At 42.0% G+C, this 25,026-nt stretch overlaps 3 protein-coding genes across 10 annotated transcripts; 1 reads left to right on the top strand and 2 right to left on the bottom strand.

Moving 5' to 3' along the window:
- Positions 1-1,432: 1,432 nt before the first annotated feature.
- Positions 1,433-2,388, top strand: LOC133923659 (uncharacterized). The gene is made up of 3 exons (XM_062368947.1): positions 1,433-1,552; positions 1,961-2,164; positions 2,245-2,388. The coding sequence occupies exons 1-3, from the start codon at positions 1,544-1,546 to the stop codon at positions 2,341-2,343; spliced, it is 312 nt and encodes a 103-aa protein (XP_062224931.1). The 5' UTR covers positions 1,433-1,543; the 3' UTR covers positions 2,344-2,388.
- Positions 2,389-2,983: 595 nt separating this feature from the next.
- Positions 2,984-11,826, bottom strand: LOC133925004 (uncharacterized). Of its 4 annotated transcripts, none has more exons than XM_062370788.1 (20): positions 11,491-11,826; positions 10,259-10,409; positions 10,066-10,169; positions 9,875-9,961; positions 9,701-9,776; positions 9,519-9,593; positions 9,345-9,398; positions 8,836-8,895; positions 8,500-8,616; positions 7,788-7,882; positions 7,453-7,655; positions 7,232-7,329; positions 6,849-6,952; positions 6,615-6,780; positions 6,390-6,512; positions 5,725-5,804; positions 4,771-4,912; positions 4,421-4,450; positions 4,237-4,307; positions 2,984-4,145 (listed from the first exon to the last, which is right to left on the bottom strand). In XM_062370788.1, exons 2-20 carry the CDS (start codon positions 10,295-10,297, stop codon positions 3,515-3,517), a joined length of 2,355 nt encoding a protein of 784 aa, XP_062226772.1. In that variant the 5' UTR covers positions 10,298-10,409; positions 11,491-11,826; the 3' UTR covers positions 2,984-3,514. The 4 variants fall into 4 exon arrangements, with proteins under 4 accessions (XP_062226772.1, XP_062226768.1, XP_062226769.1 ...); XM_062370784.1 differs by having other exon boundaries at positions 2,984-4,148; positions 11,491-11,825; XM_062370785.1 differs by lacking the exon at positions 11,491-11,826 and adding an exon at positions 11,130-11,247 and having other exon boundaries at positions 2,984-4,148.
- An 8,834-nt stretch (positions 11,827-20,660) lies between these two features.
- LOC133925002 (uncharacterized) lies at positions 20,661-24,633 on the bottom strand. Of its 5 annotated transcripts, none has more exons than XR_009910879.1 (7): positions 24,258-24,633; positions 23,356-23,518; positions 22,627-23,271; positions 22,057-22,501; positions 21,848-21,929; positions 21,053-21,560; positions 20,661-20,934 (listed from the first exon to the last, which is right to left on the bottom strand). XR_009910879.1 is itself a non-coding variant. In XM_062370783.1 (6 exons), exons 1-6 carry the CDS (start codon positions 24,368-24,370, stop codon positions 21,345-21,347), a joined length of 1,584 nt encoding a protein of 527 aa, XP_062226767.1. In that variant the 5' UTR covers positions 24,371-24,633; the 3' UTR covers positions 20,995-21,344. The 5 variants fall into 5 exon arrangements, 1 of the variants encoding a protein (XP_062226767.1); XR_009910877.1 differs by having other exon boundaries at positions 24,338-24,633; XR_009910878.1 differs by having other exon boundaries at positions 22,627-23,235; positions 24,338-24,633.
- Positions 24,634-25,026: the final 393 nt, after the last annotated feature.

Raw genomic sequence — 25,026 nt, 5'->3', positions numbered from 1 at the left:
TATTTGGCCTTCCAGTTAGTTAGTCTTTTTTAAATTCGTTTATCTACTCATTTCCAGTTAGAATTTTGAGTTTTCGATAATGAATTGGGATTCTTAGGTAGCACAGGGGCGACTCACCCTTTGCACAACCAAATATATTAGCATATTGATCGGTCTTGTCTAGAACCGCCCTAAAGTAAAACAATTCATTTTTACGGAAGTTAATTTTTAGACCTAAAAGATGTTCGAATGTATAAAGCAAAAGCTTCATGTTCTTTATCTTTTTCAAATCATTATCCATGAATAAGATCATGTCGTCAACGTATTAAAGGATTGATAACCCATTGTGTATCAAATGGGGATGTTGAGTGTTATTTTTAGCCCTCTCGATTAGTACTGCTAACGTACCAATGACAATATTAAATAAAATCAGATTGAGGGGATCCTCTTGATGTTGACCTTTTTGCTTTGGAAGAACTCATCTACTTTTACCGACGATGCATGAAGTTTGCAGTACTGCATAACCGGTCAACAGATGGCAAAGGTTCAGTTCAGAGTTCTTTTCCGCACTATTACAATTTCTATTCACTGAATTCCAACTGCAGTCCTCTAGATCACAATTTATAAAGAGAGTTACAGGAGTAACTACAGCATCATCATGTCTTCACACTCAACATCCCAATTTTCAGTCTCAAAAAGCAGAGAAGAAATTATATTGCAGTATTTTATTGTACATCCAACTAATTGACAAGAATGCATATGCATGAGGATGCGTAGCAGAATATCAATTGGTGCAACAAGCAATTTCTGCAACGCAACACTCCATTGCTCAGCGCCTTGCGGCACCATCCTTGCAGCGGGTTCTGCTGGTTCGCGCACGAACACACGTTTGCTCTTCAGGTAAGCCGGCATCCTCTCTTTCTGGGGAGAACGAACGGCACCTCCCTGTGTATAAAACGAGGGCGCCATCCCTCCTGGCTAGAGATGGCAACAGGGTCAATCCTGCGGGGAATGCTTTCTAATCCTCGTCCCTATTTAGTTATTGGAGGAAAGATTTCTCTCATCTCTATCCCCACGGAGAATTTGCGGGGATCAGATTCCCAATAGGGATGTAAAATTGAATGATATTTAATTATTTTTATATATTAATAATATGTATGTTATATAAATAAGTAATTTATTGATATATATGAGGATAATTAATATAAGATTGATTAAACATCGTAGTTAGATAAAAAAGAATAAGAGTAATTTATTATTTATCCTACGTAATGTAATATTTATATATTTATATACTAAGAAAAATATGTATATATATGTGATATCGAGAATATAGCGGGGACGGGAAGCGTTTTCACATCTCCGTCCCCTAATAAGGGAATTCTCCACGAAGAATCGGAGATCGGATCGTCATTGACATCCCTGCTCCTGGCCACCCCTCCCGTCTATTTTTTTATCACCGCTGCTCCTGCTGGTTACGTCGTTTCTCCACCTCTCTTCTCTCCCGTCCCCGGCGGCCGGCCGGGCGTCGAGTTCGTCCCCGCGGGCTAGCTCCCTCCCGGCCATGACGACGGTAACTCCTCTAACCAACTCTCTTTGACTCCATTATTTTCTTTCCGGAGAGCTCTTCTTTCTGTGACGCTTACGAGATTGATCCGGTGCGTTGGTGGGTGGAATATTGCATTGCCAGCAGTATCTTTTCCCCTCCAAATACCTCTCCATTTCCTTCTGAAAAAATCGCGTTTTTCATCCCATGCCGAACCCGCTGAACGGATTCCAACGTTTTCTTGACGTTTTTGCATTGCACCATCGTAAGCTCAGCCATCCCCGATACGATCTGCTCTGCTCACCTCATCTGCCGGCCTACGGGATCCATGTCCAGATAAATCCCAGGCTCCCATGCCGAACGGTTGCATTGCACAGCAATGCAGATCCATTACGAATTGGTTGTGATTTTGACGTGGCAAGGCCATGCCTGCAGGACAAGGGGCGGCCGCTGCCCAAGTTTGGGCAAGAAGACGACCGGCCCCGGGCACGCGACGACGAGAAGACGACCGGTCCCGGGCACGCGCAGGCGGGCATCCCGCCGGCCTTCAGGGATAACGGCGGCGCCGGCAACGGCGTGTACAGGCCCGACTTCAAATCCAGCGACAGCTACCAGTACATGCCGCCCAAACGCATCAAGGTATCCACTACCGGTAAGAACAGCGTGCGTAGATTTCTTCCGGGCGCTGACGCTTGGAGCTGTTGGTTTATAATTTGCAGAAGAAGTGGTTCTTCTGTGTGCCTGCTGATTCTAACTCGTTGCTGCTGCTGCTGCTGGAGAAAAAAGGAACTGTGAATTGTGTGCCTCACCAGGAGTAAATACTGGACGGGAGCGCCGGGGTACACTTGGAAAAGTATTCATGGTGTTCGTTCACCCATTTTTAACTCGTTTATACCGAGGAACAAATGGGGCACGAGCAAATGAACAAAATGGCATGTGAAGCGTTACTGCACAACTGTGTTTCGACGGTTGCAAATGCTAAAGCTGAAACTGTTGCATCATTTGTTTCAGGCCTAGGTGTATTTGCAGGTCGCCTTGCGTTCTACTGGCCATGAACAACTATTAACTACCAATTTACTTAATAGAAGTATTAACTGCCAATCGCTAAGATCACCTAGCATGCTAGCAAAAACGCAGCATTGCCAACTTTTAAATACATTGAAATCTGACCAGCATCCTTCTAGTCATTCACCAATCAACAGAAATTTTCTGCTGCGCCGCAAGTTTCTTTCATGCATGCAGGTCCACATTCAGATTTGAACTAATTATAGATTCAGTAATTATCTGTAAAGCACATTCATCTAATAGACAAGAGATCACCATTTCAATTCAAGGGGGCAAAAGGAGTATAGCTATGAACAACTGCTTCAGCTTTACAGAAAATAAGAACAGATGGCTGAAATATCAAAGGTCGTTCGAAATATGGTGTTAAGATTAAAAAAAAGTTACACATAACAAATGAATAAAGTACCTGGGAAGAATAGAAGTTATCTTGTCTTTATAGTTTATACGACGGAACAAATTCTGAATATGACAACAATCGACTGGCTGGGATTGGGTCAAAATTTTCATACAAATAGCACAAGCTACAGCATTTGACATGCAGCAGAACCAGGTATCACCAATCGGTTATTTACCACGGTGAGTCGGTGACACAAGCAGAACCCCAACTATTGGTTGAGAACGAAAAGGCTGACTATTTCCAGCATTTTGTGCCAAAATGTAGCCGGGAGACTGCAGGCACTGGCACAGCATCAACGAACCTCCAATAAATTATGATACAAATCAAACCTAAGCAGGTCCATGAGACAAGTTAAATCTTTGAGGCTCCATCAGGTGAGTGTCGGGGACCTCCTTAAGCAAACTGTATAGAAAAATATCCATGTATGACCCTCCAACTGTTTGTACAAGAATGATCCGACCAGTTCCCCAAGCACCCTGCACGTCCATCATCAATGTGAACGAAAGTCTGCTGCCCTCAAATTCATTTCATTCCCCCTGATTTTCATCCTTCTCGTGGTTTTGTTCGTCCACTGGAGACTCCAAACCGGTACTGTCATTGACTGGTTCAGGATGCTTGATTGAATTAACATCAGGTGAAACTGGTAACGCTTCTTCTGCTGTAGCCTCAGGCATTGAAGATCCAAAAGAATTATCACTCGCTTTTTCCTCTTCTGATTTGGCCTCAACAGGCATGACATCATCGGTGGCATTCAGCTGCTTCTCACTTCCAGCCTCAAAATTAGGAACCGCAGTATCCTTCTCAGCAACAACACCAGGTTCAGATTCTTCCTCCATCCATTCGACACACTCAGGTGGACTCTCTTTCACATCAGGAGTTGGTGGTCTGATGTCATCTTCCAACTTGTCAACGGGGCCATTTGTCAAGACTGTGTGAACAGACTCTTCACTTGAGTCCTTGTTGGAGATTGGAAAAGGTGGTTTAGAACCTTTTGTGTCATCTATAACTTCACCAAGAATTACTTCATCATACTCGTCATCCACTTCTGGCGAAGATTTCTCTGAATTTGGGGATGAGGAAGCTTCTAAGGTAACCGGACCATCATTCAATGCTTTGTCCTCATCAAACGCAAACCAATTGGAATTTGTAAAGAGAGAGCTACTGCAAAGGATATTCTTCATTAGTCGATTGTAGTCGTTCAAATGTGCTGATGCAGAACAGTAGCCAAAGCACATAGACAAGAATAAACCTGTCTTGTACATCTCCAAGGCGAAGAGAGGAGATTACTACCTCCGCAGATTCATCATCAAAATATACATCCTGCGACAGAGTATAATCAGAAAGAGAATCATGAATCAGCAAATACAATCTTGTCAGGTTGATGGATGGTTCAAAATCATGCAGCGAGTCTAAACAAACAGATCTGAATATACCTCATCATCCCGCTCGAGTGATACTTGGGCCTGCATGCATCATACCATCAAAAAGTTACTTATCAAACAAAACATAATGTTTCAAATGTTATGCAAATAAAGCCGAAACATGCTGCTTAGGTTAGGTCCATAATATGATTATTAAACTTCAAAGTCCACAAATTCAGCATTTCAAATCTTGGGATGAATGCTGATTCAATCTTTTAATGTTGATCGGTAGGCCTACATATAGAGCACATAAGTATGCAAGATTCCAAACCAAAAACAATAGGACTAATCAAGGCTAATACAGCTGCATATGCAACCTACACCTTAGCAGTAAGAATGCTGCTCAACAAGAAAATACTGACCTCATCAATATCCTCATTACTGTAAGTACCATATTTAAATGCCTGACTTAAATTACTAGCAAGTGCGGCCACATCGTAGTCCCTATCTCGGAAGTCTTCATCATCACTGTCCCTACCACGATCCTGCAGTGATGTTGGTCGACTATAACCAGAGAAGCAACACGGAATTTAGCATATGATCTTTCTTCCCAGTAAATGCAGGACACATAGCAAAGCAAGATAAGTAAAACACAGCAGCTGAAGTCTGCAGTAACTCCATATAGTTTATGCAGACATGCATGACATATAGTCAGCCCTTTTGAAGTATTAAAGTATTGATAGATGTTAGAACTATGGCATCAATGCCTTATGTCCTATTGGGGCAGAAGTTTGGCCACAATTGGGCCTAGTGGTTCCTCCAAAATGAGGAAAACTCTGAAACATCACACTGTTCTTTCATGTAATGATGCCATCACTGAAATTTTCTTGTAATAACTAATGTAAACTACAAGTTTCATATAAAAATAATCGTAAAGGTCATTTGTCCAAATATAATACTTCAAATTTTCAGCACACTATATGAATATATACAGCCCTATGAAGCAGTAGAAAGAAAAAATGATGTTTTCGAGCTCAATAGAAATTATATCACTCTTTATTTATAGCATAGGGAGCTAACAGGTGGGTAATGGCTGGTTACTAAGGACCAACAATTATTGACTATAGTTCCTTCTAAATCCAGCAAGAAGTAAGGGACAAAGTGCATGATGCACTTTTGGATATCAAAGCAGCACTGATGTAGTTAACATATGTGCATATTTCTTAAAGCAATCACACTGACTAATACCATTTTCTGTCAGCAGAGTGCGTTATGATCCATGAGGAAGAAACAACACGAGTAAAAGGAGAATTCAAAATAAAGCTCTGCTAAAAGGCTTGCACAAGATATAACATAAAAGGCTAAATGGTACTTACCCACAAGCCCACTGGTAAACATTTTCTAATGCATTACGCTTTGTTAGGATACTGGAATGCCACTCAATCCAACCAGAATTCTGCTTCAACAAATTAAATGTATCAAATAAAGCTGGCTGCTGGTTATGTCATCAAAAGCAGATCACATGAGCAGTCTTTTAGAGAATGAGCTTGTATATAGAAGATGAACCAATAAAGATTAAACAGCCCACAACAAGCACGGTAGTTAGCACATGAGGTGACTCTCAAACCTTAGCATACACATTCTTTCAGATTATATAATGATTAGTTACAATTATAATAGGTATTGAAGTTGATCCACATTGGATCTTAGACACATTGTCTTGTATTATCTGCGGAGGAATTTAACTTGCAACTATCAAGATTTCCAAAGACCAAAATTGCAATCAAAGAGTTACAGGGTGATATCACACAAACTCTAGTGACTTCAACATGACGTTCATTTGTTCAATGCAGGCCATAGAATCGAGACAGGGAAAACAAGAAAAAAAAATAGACGATATATTATTTTTTTGTCGACCATTGTAGTAAGGATCTGTCAGATAGCTAGCAAGTGACCAGTAATGACTAGCGCACCTAGTAACATGTTAGGAATGTAAATGGTTGCAGCACTTTCATCTAGATAATGAGAATCAAATTTAAACCTGCAAATGTGATTGGACTGCGATGTTGGTGTTGGCTAGCTGAATGAGCTTGTTAGCTATGCGTGTCGTATGACCAACAATTCCTATCCTTGGTGGAGATTTCCCCTCTGAAGATAATGTATGCTGCCAGGAAAATAATAGGAGAATATATAGGATGAAAAAAAAAGAAACTAATAAACTAACCAACAGTTAAACAATGGAAGCAGTAAGGTAACTTTTTTTAACCTTAGTTAAATCTGTTGACAGAGCAGAGTATTTATCTGCTTCCAGAATTCTTGTAACAAGTTTACACTCATCAAGAGCATGCCCAATCAGGTGATCCTGCTTACTTTCTAAACAGGACCCGATGATATTCTCCACATGATGGTGCAAAAAGTTGTTAAATGGGTACCTGAAGATGGAAGTCTATGTCAGCTTTCTGAAAAGTTATTGAGAAGCAGATTCCAAAGTCTAACTTACTCAAAAAATAGATCTATAGCACGCTTGATTGCTCCTAGATGGATCAGTCGCATTTCAGCAGCTTCACTATCAATTGACAGTAGAACAGAGATGAACTCGACAATCTGAAAAAAATGAAATAGCCAGACTCAACAATAATGAAGAAAATCAAAGCCATTACTGAAAATTGTTCTATAAATTACAATTGAAGAAACGGATAGCACCAGTTCTTTGGATAAAGCAACCAATTCTTGATATTTTCCCAGGAAAAAAAAGGTGTGTAAACCAACACTATGTCAATTGTCAAATGTCTAGTTGTCAAGCACTTCAAGCACTAGTCGCTGTGCTGTTCATTTCATGAGTATTTCCAATCAGCAAGTCATTACAGAACCAAGCACTTTGACCTTCAAGCGATGCTTGCCAAGAGGAGGTTGTAAGCTTCCATATGTTGTTGGCAGAACATTTTCAGCAGATGAAATATCCAGCAGCTTTAACAAATCACCTGAAATATCATAGATAAGAACATAGAAGTTTGAATGACACTTTAGAAGACTGTAGCTATGATGAGTTCATGAGTCTCCATATGGAAAGATACAAGGATTTAAAAGACTAAACAACAACTAACCTAGGCTATCCAGCATGCCATTAACTGTTTCTGGACTTGCAGTGACCAGTGTTCCATGGCTTAACTGACTACAGAAAGCCTGGTAGGAAGCTGATACAAGTCTCTTAGGATCTAACAAAGATATGCACACTGCCAGTGAGTGGACCAGCACCGATTTAGGCCTTGAAGATTCAAAAGCATGTTGAAATAATCTTCCCACAAAGCTGCAAATGTTAAGTTAAAAAGAATGCCCACAACCATGTTGAATATCGGATTGAAAAGACAAAGCCCTTAGACTATACAAATCATGACAAATTCAAAAAGTAGTACAATAAAAGAGTGCGCAACAAAGGCACCTTGGACTGGAAATCTTTGCAGCAAGTGCTGGAGGGGCATATCTAGTTATTGCACAAAGGATTTCAGCAGCATTTGCATGAACCTCAGGAGAATCCTGCAATAGAAGTTAAATAAAAAACGAATCACATTGACCGTAAAAGCATAAATTACCAGGAAAATGTAATCTTATTCAACAACCACGTAAATGAGAACCAGAAAATGGACCATAGGATATCACATTCAGAGGAGATCAGACCACTAACAAGGGCTTTCACAGTCATATTGGTTCAGATTAGAGAATTCTAACCAAGCTATGTAATGGATAACCATATTTGCGCCAATGGTCTGCAAAAAGATGTGAGCTTGTTCTGCTAGAGACAAACGCTTCAGTTTTCAAGAAAATCTTCTTTTGGACAAGACTTATCTTGCTTTGCCAAGTCAATATCCAAAAAGGCTAGCTTTTCAACCCATCCATTGATTCCAACCAGGCACTGGAAGCAGTGCAGGTTTACCCAGAAACAACACAAAGTTACAAGAGCGATCTTATTGTGCTAAGAGCATGCATTTGCTTTCTGATTATCACAGTGAAGGCTATATAGTTGAGCAATAACTTTTCAACATCATTTCATTACAAATATTAACAGATACTATTTTAGAATAGTTTGAAAACAATAAACAGGATAAGTGGATAACTGACAAGGTTAGATGCTAAAAGCAATCTTTAGTTCTTACTGATGTGCTGAACTTGTCAACAATCATCTCAAGGACCTTTATGTCATCTAACCATTGCATAGAATCCGCGTAACTTGAATACATAGTTTCATCAGCACCGATTAAGCGAATCAAAACCTGCATTACACACCAACAGAAATCAAACTATTGAAACTGGGCATTTTAATTCACTGCACGGGAAAAGTATATTTTCAAAAATACTACTGAGTGTACCATTGACATGGGCAAAGCCCTCATTTGTCAGTATCACAGCTAATGATATTCTTTGGTGCCACAACTTTTCATGTGATTAAAACAAAAAAGTACAATTATAGTAAAGTTTTAAAGAAATCTGACCTCCATGATAGAAGTAATCCCAATAAGATCCACAAGTTGGCTAACTATTTCAGGATGGTCCTGGAGAAGGAACACAACAGCGAATAGTTATTACATACTCGAGTGCTAATTCTAGATACAACACACAGGATAAGGAGATATATAAAAGGTTTTACAGATGTTCAGACCTCCAACACCTGTAGACATTACATGGATGTAAAAGCCATCGAGAAGTACAGTTTAGGTTCCCAGAAAAGGGTCAGTAGTGTTTGATTATACAACCAGATGCCGAGTTCATGATTCAGACACCAGCTGGGCTCTAGCAGAGGTTAGCTACAATAGGTACTGTCCCCATCCCACCCCATAAAGAAAACAATAATAAAAATATATTGACTCATACAGCACAGTAAGCATTATTCGGCATACCAATGCATGAGCAGGATGAATAGCTAACATGAGAGATCAGTGAACAAACAGAAACACAGAAGAACAAAAGGAGAGCTGACAAATGACACTAGAACTACACAAACCTGCACGTAACTAACAAGTGGGAGTGTCTTCCTCAGCATCAAGCAAATCACTACCTGCAAAAGCAATAAGATCATGACCATTTAAAATGTCAGTGTAAGAATGAGAAAATTACCATTTTGATCATCCAGACTGAGTTTTTTTTTTTTCAGAAGTTAAAAGCTGCATAAAAGTACCTTGGCAAAGTAACCAGCAGACAATGTACCATGAGGGTGGTCAGGTTTCAGGAATGAGAAAAGTAAATTCATGAGCTGCACAGAGATCACGAATTTAGTTGCAAAAAAAATTACACCGTATCATAGGAACAGTAATTACAGTATGGCATCAAGACAGTAATTAGATTAAAACTAAAACATACATCTTCATCCTCCACTAATGTCTTCATGATGACATCCACTTCACACGTAAATATTTCACAAGCTATAAAAGGAAATCTGCACAGTGGTATTTCATGGTGTTGAATAAACTCCACATTAGGAAATTGCACAAAATGAGTTTTATTCAGCTTCAATTAGCCTTCTAATTGTTATACCTAAATATCCTTTTCTTTTCTGCATCCTCAGGTGCCTCTTCTACAATGTAGCAGAGCAATTGCTCCACTTGAACCTTGTCTCGCAAACTGCAATAACCAGATAAAACAGATAGTTTACTACCAAATAATTTACACCAGGTCTAGGAAAATCACAAACATAACGAAACAGTGCTCTAGAAAAGGAACAGTACAAATTTATTAGGCGGGTATTCAGTGCTTTGCACTCCTGGATTATTTCATCCTCCTCGAGAAGATCCTCCAACTTAAAATTTTCCTTGTCCAAAATAGTATCCACCTGAAAGAAATAGCACAATGTCCGGTAAAAAAAAAAAAAAATTGTACACTACAAAAAAAAAATGCAATCATCAAAGTGCAAGCACTCACAGGTGATGCAGCGGAGAGTCCAGGCACGTGCCAAAACATCTTGCAGAGTGACAATTCCGTCAATACTTGGCACTGTCACAATCTCACAAATGAAGCAGATTTAGGGCTCAGATTTCTATATTGTGTGCTGATTCAGACTTCAGACCATATCCTGGAAATAGCTGATTGTGAGATGAGATGGAACAAAGTTTCATAATTGAATAAATGGAGCTTTGGTATGAACCACATAGATACTTTACACACTGAAAACTACCCGCTAGCCACTATCTTCCATTACAAAAATTGTCTGCATGTATCTTGGCACGGAAACCTGAAAAAATTATGATTGACCACCTTGGCACATTACCCACACCCACTTCATCAATACGTCATAAACCTAAGTAAAAAACCCTCAAACTTTAATAACATTTCAAACATCCTTAGAATTTTAAAAGCATTCCATGTAAGCACAACCTGAAAGTCCTAGAACCAAAACCCCTAAACCGAAGAAACTCTGGAAAAGGTGTATAGATTGTGTTTAACACTATATACCATCCAATTAAATAACTCAAACCATGACAAACACCGATTCTTAGGAAGAATCGAAGTAACCAAAACAACAACAAACTCAATTTCGATTGCATCCTTACCCAAGCAAATCGTTATAACATCAGAATATAAACAACAAATATGCATAAAAAAACGCATGCCCTGAATCCCGTCTCATAATCTCCAATCAGGTGTACAACAGCCAGTCAGCCACCAATTAACGAACCACCCACCATGAGTCTCCAGATTCACACAGCTACTATTGAAGCAGCAGACTACATAATCAGGAACCGATCACATCAAGCTCGGAAAACAAAACACAAAAAGCCACATGAACGCTTACCCCACCTCTCCAGTCTCCAGTCCCTCGCCTCCAAAGTCCTAGCGGTTAAATAAGCCAAAGCAATCCTGGGAGCTTCCAGCTCCGCAAGCACCAATCCACAAAGCGAGACAGATAAAAGCAACGACTGACACAGCAACACACGGCCGCCCCCACCCACCCGCACACAGAAAAAAAAAAGCAAGCGCACAAACACAAACGACACCACTTCCCTACTAGCTCCCAGCTGCTCACGCCAGCTCCGCCGCAAACCTCCATCTCCGACATATCAAATCACAGCACGACGCGATCGAACTGGGTGACTAGCGAGCTGACAGCACAGCAGCAGCAGCTGGAAACTCGAGGAAGGAGCTGAGTCCCTCACCGATGGTCAACAGAGAGGCGGTGGAGTCTCCAACCCCAGGCACAGCAACTCGTCGTCGTCGTGGCGGCGGCGGAGGAGGAGGAGGAACTGGGAGTGAGCAGCGCCCGCTCGCGCAATCCGAAGCTTTAGAGGAGCTGGCCTCGTCGAGCTGGATCCGGGTGGCCGCGGAACCCAAGAATTCGCCAATCGCGAGATGACGAGTGGGAGGAGGGTGGGGGGGGGGAGAGGGCGCGGAGGCGGAGTTTGGGAAGCGAGAGAAGAGAAAGGGCGAGGGGTCGATCGCGAGATGGAGGAGAGGCAGGGAGAGACTTTGGGGAGAATAATCTATGAAGGCTCCGCTTCGTCTCGATGCGTCCCCGTCCAGGTGCGGGAATATACAGCTCCCTCACTACACAGTGGGACCACGACTCGTGGGGCCAAGAGGCCAGTGAGAACAGTTTGAATCCTTCGGTGGCGCTGGAGATTTACGCGGCGAGGTGCGCTACAGTTACTCTCTGGCGTACCCCGGTCGTTTAAAATGCTATGCTGCTACTGTTAAGTGGGTCCACACTTTCGTGGGACCGCCTTGCAGTGGGATGTGAAAGATCTGTGTTCGGTGACTTTTGTAGATTCATGACGTGGCAAAAAGGCAGGGCGGAGAGTTCCTACCGGCGCGCCTCTGGATACACACAGCAGAATCTGGCAGTTAGTCACTGGCAGTGGGTCTGACTCGTATGTGGGGTCCAAGTGTCAGTGGAGGTGTTGCACAGACGTACTGGCACTCGAGATTCGATCTAGCAGGATTCCGTCCGGCTACAGTTACCCGCTTGGAGTACGTGCCTGGTTGTTCGAAGCGATTTACAGACACTGCCTCGCTGGGCCATAAATTCGTCGGGCCCCAGTGAGCAGTCGTACGTGCACTTTGTACTAGCGGGAGGGAGAAAGATGTTCAGGTGTTGGTGTCTGCAGGACACAAAGCCACAGAGGTGCTTCCGCCACTGCGACCTCTGGTCACCGCCGTGGTGTTGCTTTTGGTTACCCTGCCTCCGGACCTGGTTCTGTACACTCGTTAGTGTGATGGTAACTTAGGAAAAATAATGTATCGATACATTGTAGCATAGTCTCTGTAGCAAAATCTATGTAGCAGACCCTATTGTAGCAATTGATTTGTATTGTCTGCCGTTGTAACGAACGCTGAGATCACGTGCAGTCCTAAAGTTGCAGTCGGCGGAGGGACTGCACTGGATCTCAGTCCCCTGCCTCCACCGCTAGACAATCTTCTCTAAGGGTGATAGTATCTGTTGGAAGATATGGTAATTTTAGATTTAATTTAATCTATAAATAATTTATAGGTGTAAATTGATAAACTAATATATTCATATTATTAAAATATAATCTAGACATGTGTAATATAGTATTACATATATTTAGATCTACTATACTCAAAATTAGAAATCGCAGAAAATAAAGTACAAGTGACATAGTTTTTACATACTGATCATACGCTGTGAAGATTGCTGAGGATATAGGTTGCAACGTGTTGACGGCACGATCGATCATGCTGACAACGCGCCGGATTTGTTGATGATGACAACGAACGGCGTCTAAACGACTAGGAAGACGAGCCGTAGTGAAGAACTTAAGCAGTTGCGTGGAGCGCTTCTTAAAATCTTATTTGTCCTCTCCCAGTGTAAGATCTCAAAAGTGATGCCTTCGGAGACATGCTCTCGCGGTTACTGGTTCACGCCGATGCGGGATGGAGTAGACTACAGTGGCAACGCAAGAGTGAGAGGAAGAGAAAAAAAAAACTCTAATTCTTATATAGACTCACGTAATAAGAGTGTTTTCAAATTAAGTGCTACTCTCATTAGTAGTCTATCTTCTCACTCTAATAAGGTGTGATCTTTAGATATATAGGGAAAAAACCCACCTTTATCTCTATTAGCAATATGATACTTATCGGAGGATTAACTCCTGTCGCAGGGATCCCGAGAGATCCCTTTTTTAGAGATTCGGTCGGGGGGATGATTCTGAATAAGTTCGTCGGAGAAATAAATGGGAATGAATGCAACGGCCGGTGGTGGGGGATGTTAACCTAGTGCGAGAAAAGGTAAATGCACCGGAATTTAGACAGGTTCGGGCCGCATAGGACCGTAATACCCTACTCATATGTGGATGCTATAACTGCCCTGAGGAAGTCCCTCAAGGATGTTGCCAGTTACAAGAATGTGGGTCTATCTAAGAGCTTGAGGCGCCTGGTTCTTCGGCTGGAACTGAGCTCAGCCTCCCTCACAGTGTTCTCTTGCGCTGTGTTCTTCGTGTCTGCACTTGGTCTCTATTGTGCTATTCTTCATCTCTTGTTCCCTCTCTCTCTCTATCTACCTCTCCTTGCTTCTGCGCCGCCGACTGTTTTAAATACTCGCCGGCCGCGACATGCCCCGAACCGAAGGAGGGGGGCTCGAGTTCCGAGACGCCATATATGGAAAGGGCGTCATCATTTCTTCTGGGCGAAGTGACCGGGGGTGGAAAATGCGTCGCACGCTCGATCACCCGTCACCATAAATGCCCTGGCAACGGGCGCCGTGGAGAGAGCCCACCAGGCAGCCGCAGAGCAACCCCGTGTGCTCGCCCTGTCTTGTTCCCCTGCCACAGCAGCGCGGCAGACGGAACGCCCTGATCCTTACGACATTATCCCGAGATAAGCCGGATGGCATGGGACGGGACCCATGCAATTAATGACCCCACGCCTCTCTGCCAAAACATGGCAGGAACTGACGCTGAGCGCGGCGGGAGCAATAGGAGGTGTCAGGCCACGCACGCTCATTAAATGCGGTATCGAGCCTCTGACTGGTTGACACCTCATCGATAGGCCCCTCAGGGGTCTTCCTGGGTCGTCGGGGTACCGAGTGCTCGGGGGTACTATTCACATCCCCGAGCACTCTCTCCCGAGAATGCCAATCCTTGTCCTCGGGATGCCGGGTGCTCGGGGGTACTGTTCACCTCCCCGAGCACTTTCTCCCGAGCACTCTTGCACGGACCCTCGGGGAACCGAGTGCTCGGGGGCTGCCGCGTGCAGCCCTGAGCACTCTCTCTCGAGCACTCTTGTACGGATCCTCGGGGAACCGAGTGCTCGGGAGCTGCCGCACGCAGCCCTGAGCACTTTCTCCCGAAACTTAGCTCTTCTGATCGTCGGGGGACTAGGGTGCTCGAGGGTGACAGTACACCTCCCCGGGCATTTTCTTCCCGGTACTTGGATTCCGTGGATCATCGGGGAACTGGGGTACTCGGGGGGCCACCGACCATGGCCCAAGCACCTTCTCCCAGGACTTGACATTTTCTCATCCTACAGGAGAGACCTCGTGGGATGACGCCATGTGACGGATGGCTGGCCTGGCCTCGGGATTCGAGGACCCCTGGTTCCTGATACACCGACAATACTAATAGAAAGTGGATCTCATCATAGGCCGCCTCTCCGCAATATGGGTCTTTAAAATTTATTGAGAATTATTAAAATTATATGGGCCCCTATAATTCTAACAATCCTCCACCAAATCTCAAAGTCCCATAGAGATTTATCTGTTTCCCACTGTTGTTTGATATACTAGTGTTTCAGTGAAGATTGTTAAGTTGAACATCCACCTAGAACATCAAGCTACACTCATTCACAACTTGAACAATAGATTACGCCTTGAACTACAAGTTTTGTGCAAACAAGTTTCATTAGAGGTCATAACTGATACTTGGCTGCCTATAGGCTACCCCGTGGATGGAGCATATAAGTCTACTCATTGGCCTCTTCATGAGCTTAATAGAGATTATCCAAGTCTCACAGACCGCGACCAACAGTCGGGCTCATATAGATGTGTTTTTTCAAAAATACTCTGTAGGACAGCATCTTTGCTTATTAAAGCCAACATAACATATTAAGGCAATAGCCAACCTGCCTTATAGATCTCTGAGAATATTGCATCTTCACTGGAGTATGTTGTAAAGTACTATACTTCAGTTAGACCAATAGCTTGTTCTTCCTATGTCCTAATTTACAGGATCTCCGATCATATAGGCTTGGTTACCACTATAGTATAACTTACATGGGTCTCATACTCATCTCCCTCGATGAATTCTCTATCATATTCCGTGATAATCCCTTTGTGAAGGGATCTTTCATGTTATTAGCTGTTGGACATAATCCAAGGTTATCACTCTAGAGTTTCTCAATTTCCTAACAAACTCTAATCTGCCTCTTTACGTGCCTTTTTGACTTATCATTATCCTTAGAACTATTTACTTTGATAATAACCGTCTGATTATCACAGTTCATAAAGATAGCCGATAGCGGTTTCTTAACCACATGCAAGTCCATCAACAACTCACACACACATCTCGTCTCAATAGTGGTTGTGTCTAATGCAATGAGTCCTACTTCCATAGTTGACATCGTTAAGATGGTCTGTTTACAAGACCTCCATGAGACAGCAACACCACCTAGAGTGAATATATATCCACTTGTGGCGTAAATCTCATCGACATCAGGTATCCAGTTTGAATCACTATAACCCTCCAATACCGATGGGTATCCAGAATAGTGAAGACCATAACACATAGTACCAAGCAAATAGCGCATGACTCGCTCAAGCGCATGCCAATGTTTATCACTCGGGTTAGAAGTAAACCGGCTCAATTTGCTCACAGCAAATGAGATGTCAGGCCTTGTACCACCAACTAAGTACATGAGTGATCCAATAATCTAGGAGTATCTCAGTTGATCTCTTCCACTTTTCTTATTCTTTCGAAGTATCACACTGGGGTCATAAGGTGCTGAAAAATACTTGTTGTCCTGGTAGCCAAAGCGGCTCAGGACCTTCTAAACATAATGAGATTGTGTAAAAATAATCACATTATCTCCTTTGATTAGTTTGATGTTTAAGATTACATCAGTCTCATCTAGATCTATCATATCAAAGTTTTGAGACAAGAAAGACTTGATCTCACTAACCACGTCAAGATTTATCTCAAATATCAATATGTTATCAACATACATACACAATATAACTCCCTCATCCCCACCATGGCGATAGTATACACATTTATCTGCCTCATTGATCGAAAAGCCTGCAGATGTTAAAGTTATATCGAACTTCTCATACCCTTGCTTAAGACCATATGAGGACTTCAACAACTTACACACCATACATTCTTGACCTTTTACTACAAACTCATCATGTTGTTCCATATAAATTTCCTCGTCCAACTCTCTATTAAGGAAAGTTGTCTGAACGTCCATTTGATGAACGATAAGACTATGTGAGACAGCTAAGAAAAGTAGCACTCGGATGGTAGTCAAACTCGTAACAGGTGAAATAAGTGTCAAAGAAATATCCGCCTTCCTTTTGGGTATAACCCTTAGCCACAAGCCAAGCCTTGTACTTTTCAATAGTACCATCAGACATAAACTTCTTCTTGAACACACATTTACAACCCACAGGTTTGCAACCATAGGGTCGTTCTGCGACCTCCCAAATCCCGTTCTCTTATTCTTTCGAAGTATCCCACAGCCCCTTCGCACTTTGTATGTGCATGTACACATCACAAAGACGGTCACCAAGAACGCTAAGAATACATCCTACAAAGAGTGTATTGGCATCTGTGAACGTCTTTTTCTGCTCACAAGGGTTCATTCCGGCTTGCCATTAGCCACCCAGTAGACATTCATAGCCGTCAGCTACAAAGTGACCTTAACTTATCATCTCTTAAAGTGCACACTAGAAAACTTGTCCGGCCTCAGTGCATCGACAAATCCAGCTATTGATAAACCAAAGTGCCTATAATAAGATTTTTGGATTGTTGAAAAATAAGACACTTTTAGGTTTAATTTAATCTATAAATAATTCATGAGCGTAAACTAATAAACTAACACGTTCATATCATCATAGCATAATCTAGACATATGTATGATATCATTATATATGCCTAGATCCACTATACTCGAAATTAGAGATCGTATGAAATAAAGTACGAGTGACATAGTTTTTACGTACATATCATGCGCTGTGAAAATTGATGAGGGTGTAGGTTGTATCGTGTTGATGACACGATCGATCCTGCTAACAACGCGCCAGATTTTTTGACGATGACAGCGTGCGGCACCCAAGCAACTAGGAAGAAAAGCCATGGTGAAGAACTCAAACAGTCGCACATAGCGCGTCCCAAAAACCTTATTCGGAAACATGTTCTCCCGGTTGCCGGTGCACGCTGCTGTTGAGATGAAGTAGACTACAATAGCAACGCAACAATGAGAGGAAGAGAAAAAAAAACTTAATTCTTATATAGACTCACGTAACAAGAGCGTTCCTAAATTGAGGGCTACTCTCGTTAATAGTTTATCTTCTCACTCCAATGAGGTGGGGTCTTTAGATATATACGGAGAAAATCACTCACCTCCACCTCTATTAATGATATAGTACTAATCTTATCATGGGCCGCCTCTCAACAATATGGGTCTTTAAGATTTATTAAGAATTATTAAAATTATATAGACCACTATAATTCTAACAATATCTATCTGTGCAAAAAGACTTGTTTGTTTGCAGATGGACATGCCCATGCGAAGAGGCATCATTTTTTTAGCACCGGATCCTATTTTCTTGGACCTTTATTGGAGGCCTTTTAATGGGATGCGAGACCGGGAGTTCGAACCCCCGATCAGTTCCCTTCACCCTTAGAGGGTTGTCACAAGGCTAGAAACCCGTCCGCCAAGAGGCATCATATGAGTATCCACTTAGAGCCATCATCCGACTTTTATGTGTTTACGGATCGATGTGCCTATGCAAAGAGACACTTGGAATTTATCCACCTGGCTCATGTGTAACTTAAAATCAAAATCAAATCAAAAAGTTCGGAACACCAAGCTGTGTGTCGTTCGTACCTCGGCCCGCAATCGGCGGAGGTTAATTGATGTTGCCATGTTGGTCGGTGACTCTGGCCATCAGATCCGAGTGATTTGGGAGCAAGATGATGAAGGTGAGGAAGAGAATGAAAGGTAACAAGGGAGATGGTCGGCGACAATAGCAACATTAGGAGGTGGGGCTAGTGAATTGATGGCAAGCCTCGATGGCAGTGGAGGTGGCAAGGGTAGGAGGGGATCAAGATCAAGGGAGGGAGTTTAGAAGAGCACGATGAGTGATTTTTTTTTTTGAAAAATAGAGTTTTATTAATTATTATCATTATATCAAGCTGATATAATCGTACATGAGTTTACCCTTGGTCTCTGCATTACCGAGATACACACAACTATATCTAAGGAAAAAGAGCGTTACATGAAACACATAATAGAAAGTTCGAACAAGATGGAAATACATCTCCTTGAGCGAGATTATTCTTCTTAGACTTAGATACGGAGTCTATGTTATCATCTAAACAAGATAAGGAGCATACTGGTCGTCTGCTACAGTTGTGTACATGTCATAATAACCAACTCACGGTGTTGCTACTGATGTAATGCAGACCATGAACGGAGCCAATTTCTTAGGTTATCTTTTGTTACCAAAACTCCTTTGTGTAAATACCACATGAATATTTTTATTTCTAATGGTAGCTTTAATTTTTCATATTTTACTATTCTGGATTGGTTCATCACTTTACACCAATGCCTATACAGAGAGTTAACTGTGAATTTTTCTGACTTGTTTAAGCTCCATATAAACTCATCTCGGTCCCTAGACAACGTGATATTGGTGAGATGAGCAGTCATGACTAATTTCGGGCCATTCAAGCCCCGCATGAATGAAACATTTGTGAGGAATGACTCCATCGTCTTAGCTATCGAGTCTTATTTGTTTCGCACTATGTTATATAATGAAGGATATTGGAGTCTCGGTGGAGAGTTGTCTAATCAAATATCCTTCCAAAATCTAACGTTAGATCCATTCTTTATGATAAAAGTATCATAACGGAATATAATACTTTTCATTTTCATAAGTCTGGCCTAGAAATATGAGTCACTCACCTGGTTTTCCTTCAACTTGCGAAAGAAGTTTTGTCCCCATGTATTTATTTTGATAGAGGTAACTTGTACAACTACTTACATATGATAGAGGTATTTTGGATGTCAAGATCATTTATCCCTAATTCACCCATGTCTTTGGGTTTACACAAGATTTTCTATTTTGCTAGGTGGTAGTTCTTTTATTTTTACTATCACTTTGCTAATAGAATACTGATCTGAAATAATTGATCTTTTTTAAGCGTCACGTGGTATTTGAAAGAATGGCATCATATATGTGGGTAGCCAACTAAAAACTGAGTTTAGAAATACCAATCTGCCACTCGTAAATAAGTACTTGGCCTTTTAACTACTCAGTCTTTTTTTGATTCGTTCATCTACTCCCTTTCAATCTAAGTTTCTAAGTTTTCGAAAGTGATTCGGGATTCCTAGATACTGCAGCAGTAACTCACCCATTGCACATCCGAAAACACCATTATATTGGTCGGCCTTATCTTGCACCGCCCTAAAACAGAACATTTTATTTTTATAAAAGTTTATTTTTAATCTCAAAAGCTGTTCAAAAGCACAAAATAAAAGTTTCATATTCATGATGGATGATATGGGCTATTGGATCCGTTTGTAAGAGTCAAGATGTCCATCTCAAAAGAAAAGCAAATATGAGATATCTGCGACATGTCATTTGGGCTAATATTATACATTCTTACATGTTCCCTATTCAAAATCGTGCACCTTAATTTCCACCATACCTCTGTAACTAGTCGAAGAAGTTTCGATGGTAGGTAGAAAAAAATCAAAAGTTCTCATAATCAAGCAAGAAGCCTGGTGGCGGGAGGCGCCACAAGGGCAGCGCAGTGGTGCAAAGGGTGGATGGCAAGAGGTTGTAAAGACAGGTGGTGCTTGGGAGAGGTTGAGTTAGGGTTTCTAAAAGCTATTCTGGTTTTTTTTCGAAATGGGCTAGATTATATTAAAAGCTATTCAGTTTTTTTTTTTACGAAATGGGCTGAATTATATTAAAAGCTATTCTGTTTAAAACAACCAGATAAACTTACATGGATTTCTATCTAATGCAATCGAATTGCGTGTTCCATACATCAACGGGGGACGGATCCAATCCAATGCAATCGAGTTGCGTGTTCCATACATCAACGGGGACGGATCCAATCAAATCCAATCCAATGCCATCGAATTCTGTGCTCCATACATCAAAAACTTTAGTTTATCAATGTATAAGCATTATGGAATATGTTTCAGCTGCTTGTAAGATCCCATACTGATTTGTTCCATTTCAGCTGCTTTTCGCAGTACCGGATGAATCGCGAAATGGAAATGTCAACTGCGCATCCACTGAGCGCTGGCTACTCTGGTTTGAAGCTGAACCGTGGAGGTACGGCATGGTGGCTTCATCTGCCTGAGCTCCTTAGGTTCTGGGGTCATGACTAACCCGAGAGGCATGCCATGACCTGCAGCTAGGATAATCACATATTAGCTGTGCCACATAGGAGTAAATGAGAACGGAAGGAAATAAGAAAAGAAACTCGGTTAATTAGTCTTCGAAAGCTTTTTATCGCAAGGCCTCACCGTTGTGGCTCTACCCCGTAAAACTTGGTCAACCACTGCTCATCACCTTTACGTTCTACATATTGAGTGCTTCTCCTTCATCGACCAACAATTAACTGGGTACTTTTTACACTGACCAAGATAAAAGCATTTGAACGATTTACATGGCAAACAAGAATGTGTTTGCGTCTTGCATCTGAGTACCTAATCAGGCATTCCCTTTTTCATACTAAAATTAAGGAATGCTGACTTACAGAGGGTGGAATTTAGATTTCCCACCACTATGTTCAACATATTAGTTGTTGAGCATCCACTAAGGTTCACAGAAGCAGCCACTGCAGCATAGGATATTTGATCCTCGAACTCGTCCTGTCTGGCGAATCTTCTCGGCCTTCTGAACTGCTATTGCTGCTTGCCGGTTCATCCTGGCATTGGCTAACGCTCGTTTCTCTTCGGCTATACGCCGTGTCATCTCTAACTTTTCAGCCATCTTTGCCATGGCCTCACTTCTCATTCTCTCTGCATGTTCCTGCCATAAAGTGATTTTTAGTGTTACTAGCATATTACTAGACATGTAAGAGTATAATGCATTCAAAATTTGAGTAAGAATTTTTGTGTTGGTGCAAGGAAACCAGTTACTAAAAGGCTTTCACTGACTTTTCCATTTTTTCCCATCCTCTTTTCTTTTTTGGTGGATCTTGTTGGGTTTTATCTCTAGCCTACCCAACTTGCTTGGGACTAAAAGGCTTTGTTGTTGTTGTTGTTATGCAAAGAAAGCTAGGTACACCGAGGATGAAATGCAAAGTGGAAATGCACCTCTATTCTTCTCATTTCAGATTCAGCTTTTGCTCTTTGACGACTCTCCCAAGCTTCAATCTTCACATCTTCCTTTTTTAATCTGAGGAAAACAATCTCCATTACATGATGAGATGAACAAAACTAATATTTACAAGTTATTTGTCTCTTTGTAACTCGGTAGCAGATGAAACCAACAAGAACGATCAAATATTCAGACTGAACAATACCTTGCTGTATGTTTAGAATTTTCTGCCTCCTCATATGCTGCTGCACGGGAGGCATATTCCTTCCTCATCCGCTCCATATCAGCAATGCTCGGTGCTGCAGAGACTAGTTCTAGCTCTTCTTTGCTAGCCCATGTAGCAATGTTCATCTTTCCTAGCTGCATACCAAGGGCAGCAATTTCTTTCCTTGTCTTAAGCCTCATTTCAGTATCTGACAATTCATTTGTGCCACCTTTTCTGTTGAAGTATGGACCATCATCTGTGTTGTCTTCACCGGGTGACGCTGTTGACCTCCCTCCTACAGGAGTCGATGGTATCGAACAATTAGGGCTTCGTGTTGGTGTCATTGACCCAAGTGGAGTTCCAGTCCTTGAAGGTTCCTGACTAGGTATTGGAGTCATTTCTGTGCCCACATCTCTCACGGACACTGACTGAACTGTACGAATAACTGCACACGACAATTCACACAAGTTCAAGTAAGTTTTCAAGACAGATAAAGTTTAGCGTCAATATGTCATACTTGCTTCATGTCACAATTTTGTGCGTTTCTGGCTATTTCGGCGATTAAGTTACCTTTTGGATCGCTGTAGGGCTTCACTGCAATTGATGAACCAGGGTCAGTTGCCTTGTGATACTCTGAGGTGGCACTAGCATTATTAACTGGAAAGACATCCGCATGCCTAACCAGCTTTGGCTGATGCGAAGCAAAAGATAACCTCTCTAATATGCTTCGAGAAGCAGAAGAAGCTGGATTCACTCGTTTCATGTTCTGCACAGGGCGACCAGAAACTTTGGGTACAATGGCACCCCTGGCTGCGGCAGAATTCATCTGGTGTGCAGTCTGGTTTTGTGCTGTGCCCTTGGAGATGTTCTGATTAACATTCTGCCGGTTCACAATCCATTTCTCTGCATCATTCCACTTGGAGGAAGTCTGTCTAGAGAAATATCCCGCCGCTGGATTCTGCGTCGCCGTCCTCTCACCTCCATGGAACTCAAAGCTACTGGTACTAGCATTGTCAAGCCCACTATCACAGTCATTACCGTCATCTTCCACAGTTCTCACTGGATATATTATGCTTGAGTTGACTGGTGCTGGTTGGGGAACTGAAATCTTGGATGTGTTCTGGACCTTATTACTATCCAATGCTGAATCATTTTCTACAGCTTCAGTTTTGTTGATTGCTGAAGGGCGTTTGGAGCCATCAGAGTTGTCTGAAACTGTTTGCAGAACAAGAAGGGTGTGTGCTTGACTTGGCCAGGAAAAGGGGTAAGTCAGTAAATCAATGGCCAATTTGCTCGTACCTTCTTCAAGAACATCACAGACTAAGAGCCTGTTCTGCGCTTGTGACGTCTCAGTGTTTTTTGCAGGCGATGTGCGCGACGATGAGTTGTTGGTGATGACCCTTACTCGATTGTGGGCACCCAGAAGCTTCATCCTTAGCTTCGTTGGAGAAAGAGCACCAGCCTGCAGGAACCTCAGAGCTATGAGTCATTCTCCATGAAAGCTCTAACTTGTAAAATATTGCAATTCAAGGTGGTAACTATTGCACAAAAATCTTGGCAAATATGTTAGACAATATTTAATTTACCCCAAAGGGCATACTTTAGTACTCGGTAGAAGTAGGAGATGCCAGCCATTTGTTGAGATTAAGTGGAAGGGGTACTGCTTTTTCTCAACCATGAACTAAGTGTTAAAAGAAAATGCGGCACAAATTATTGAATTCATCACCTTCACCATGCAAAATGCTAGGACGTACTGTAATCGACACCAAATTCTTCAGAATGAATACTCTAGCTAGGTCGCCACTACCTGGGGGAAAAAAGATCATTTTTCCTGTAGAACTGTGTATTTAGCGTTGGACTTGGGACTTGGCTTCACTTCCACTGAGAAAACAGATTGGATGGCACGTCTCTAAACAAGAAACATTCTATTCATCTTGTATCATTTCAAGGCTTGGCCACTTTGTTCTCAAGTTGTCCCATAGGAGTGTCAATCTTACATACTAGCTTGAAATGAAGCAGAACATTCCCACAGAGTACATGCCCAAATGGGCATGAGGAAAAATAATCTTCTAAAGAAATGGAAGAAAGAAGCAAACTTGGCAACAAGGCAAGAAACCACATCTATAGCAATAAAACTGAAGTCTCCGAAGAAAGCAAATGGAAATGTATTTATGTAAATGAAGGGATAAAAGACACTTCACTTGAAGAACTACGAAGCAAATTGAGCGGCCAGCAAGTAGCTCAGATCAAACGAGCTACTGCATTGGCATGGCATGGATACCTGGGCTTTCTGATGAATCCTCTCGTACTCCATTCTTCCTTGCTTGGGTGGGTGTGAGTGGCCAGTGAGGAAGGGAGAGTAGAGAGAGAGAGAGCACTAGAACAGTGAGACAGGGATAGCTGAGATCTAACAACGGGATGTCATGTCACGTGTCTCTTTAGTTCTTCAGAGCTTACTAATAGACAGTCAGTCTCTCTGGCCATGAGGAATTTTTTTCCGAATGCCTCAGAAACTTCTACTTTTTCTTCCATACAAATACACAAATGTCTCATCACATGAGCAAACACAAAGCTGGCTACAAGTACTACCCTAGAAACTCATACATGTGACCAGCAACCTTAGACGATCTTTTGTTCTACACAGAAAGTGCTCATCCTGTTTACAGATTCGGCTTTTAACAGTAAATCACATAAGCCTTTCTCTATTACACAAAGTTATCCTTTCTACACATTATTACTAGTATTATATTATACTACTATAACAACAGAGATTAAGGAAATTTAGCTCGTCTGGAGATGTGTGCACCTTTAACACTCCATGCTCCAAACTAATGTTGTTCCTTTTGGTTGCAGTATAAACTATGGGGGTCAAAGAGAGGTCCCTACTCCCAAGAGGCCAAGACTGGACCTGGACTGGAACCCTACCCCCTGCAACACTCAGCTCAGCTCAACTCAATTACAGCACGGAGG

This window comes from Phragmites australis, chromosome 7 (genome assembly GCF_958298935.1).
Source record: "Phragmites australis chromosome 7, lpPhrAust1.1, whole genome shotgun sequence".
NCBI lineage: Eukaryota > Viridiplantae > Streptophyta > Magnoliopsida > Poales > Poaceae > Phragmites > Phragmites australis.
This window is presented reverse-complemented; position numbering and strand designations above follow the sequence as displayed.

What these genes read in the sequence shown, in the direction of transcription:
- LOC133923659 (XM_062368947.1), top strand. An exon ending in TGCCGCCCAAACGCATCAAG is followed by an intron (nt 2,165 to 2,244) that starts GTATCCACTACC and finishes TATAATTTGCAG; the next exon opens with AAGAAGTGGTTCTTCTGTGT.
- LOC133925004 (XM_062370784.1), bottom strand. Translation starts at nt 10,297, where the DNA reads ATGTTTTGGCACGTGCCTGGACTCTCCGCTGCATCACCT. An exon ending in GCAAAGATTTCCAGTCCAAG is followed by an intron (nt 7,656 to 7,787) that starts GTGCCTTTGTTG and finishes TAACATTTGCAG; the next exon opens with CTTTGTGGGAAGATTATTTC. An exon ending in TGGCATGCTGGATAGCCTAG is followed by an intron (nt 7,330 to 7,452) that starts GTTAGTTGTTGT and finishes ATGATATTTCAG; the next exon opens with GTGATTTGTTAAAGCTGCTG.
- LOC133925002 (XM_062370783.1), bottom strand. Translation starts at nt 24,370, where the DNA reads ATGGAGTACGAGAGGATTCATCAGAAAGCCCAG. An exon ending in GGATTCATCAGAAAGCCCAG is followed by an intron (nt 23,519 to 24,337) that starts GTATCCATGCCA and finishes AGGTTCCTGCAG; the next exon opens with GCTGGTGCTCTTTCTCCAAC. An exon ending in CTGAAATGAGAAGAATAGAG is followed by an intron (nt 21,561 to 21,847) that starts GTGCATTTCCAC and finishes ACTTTATGGCAG; the next exon opens with GAACATGCAGAGAGAATGAG.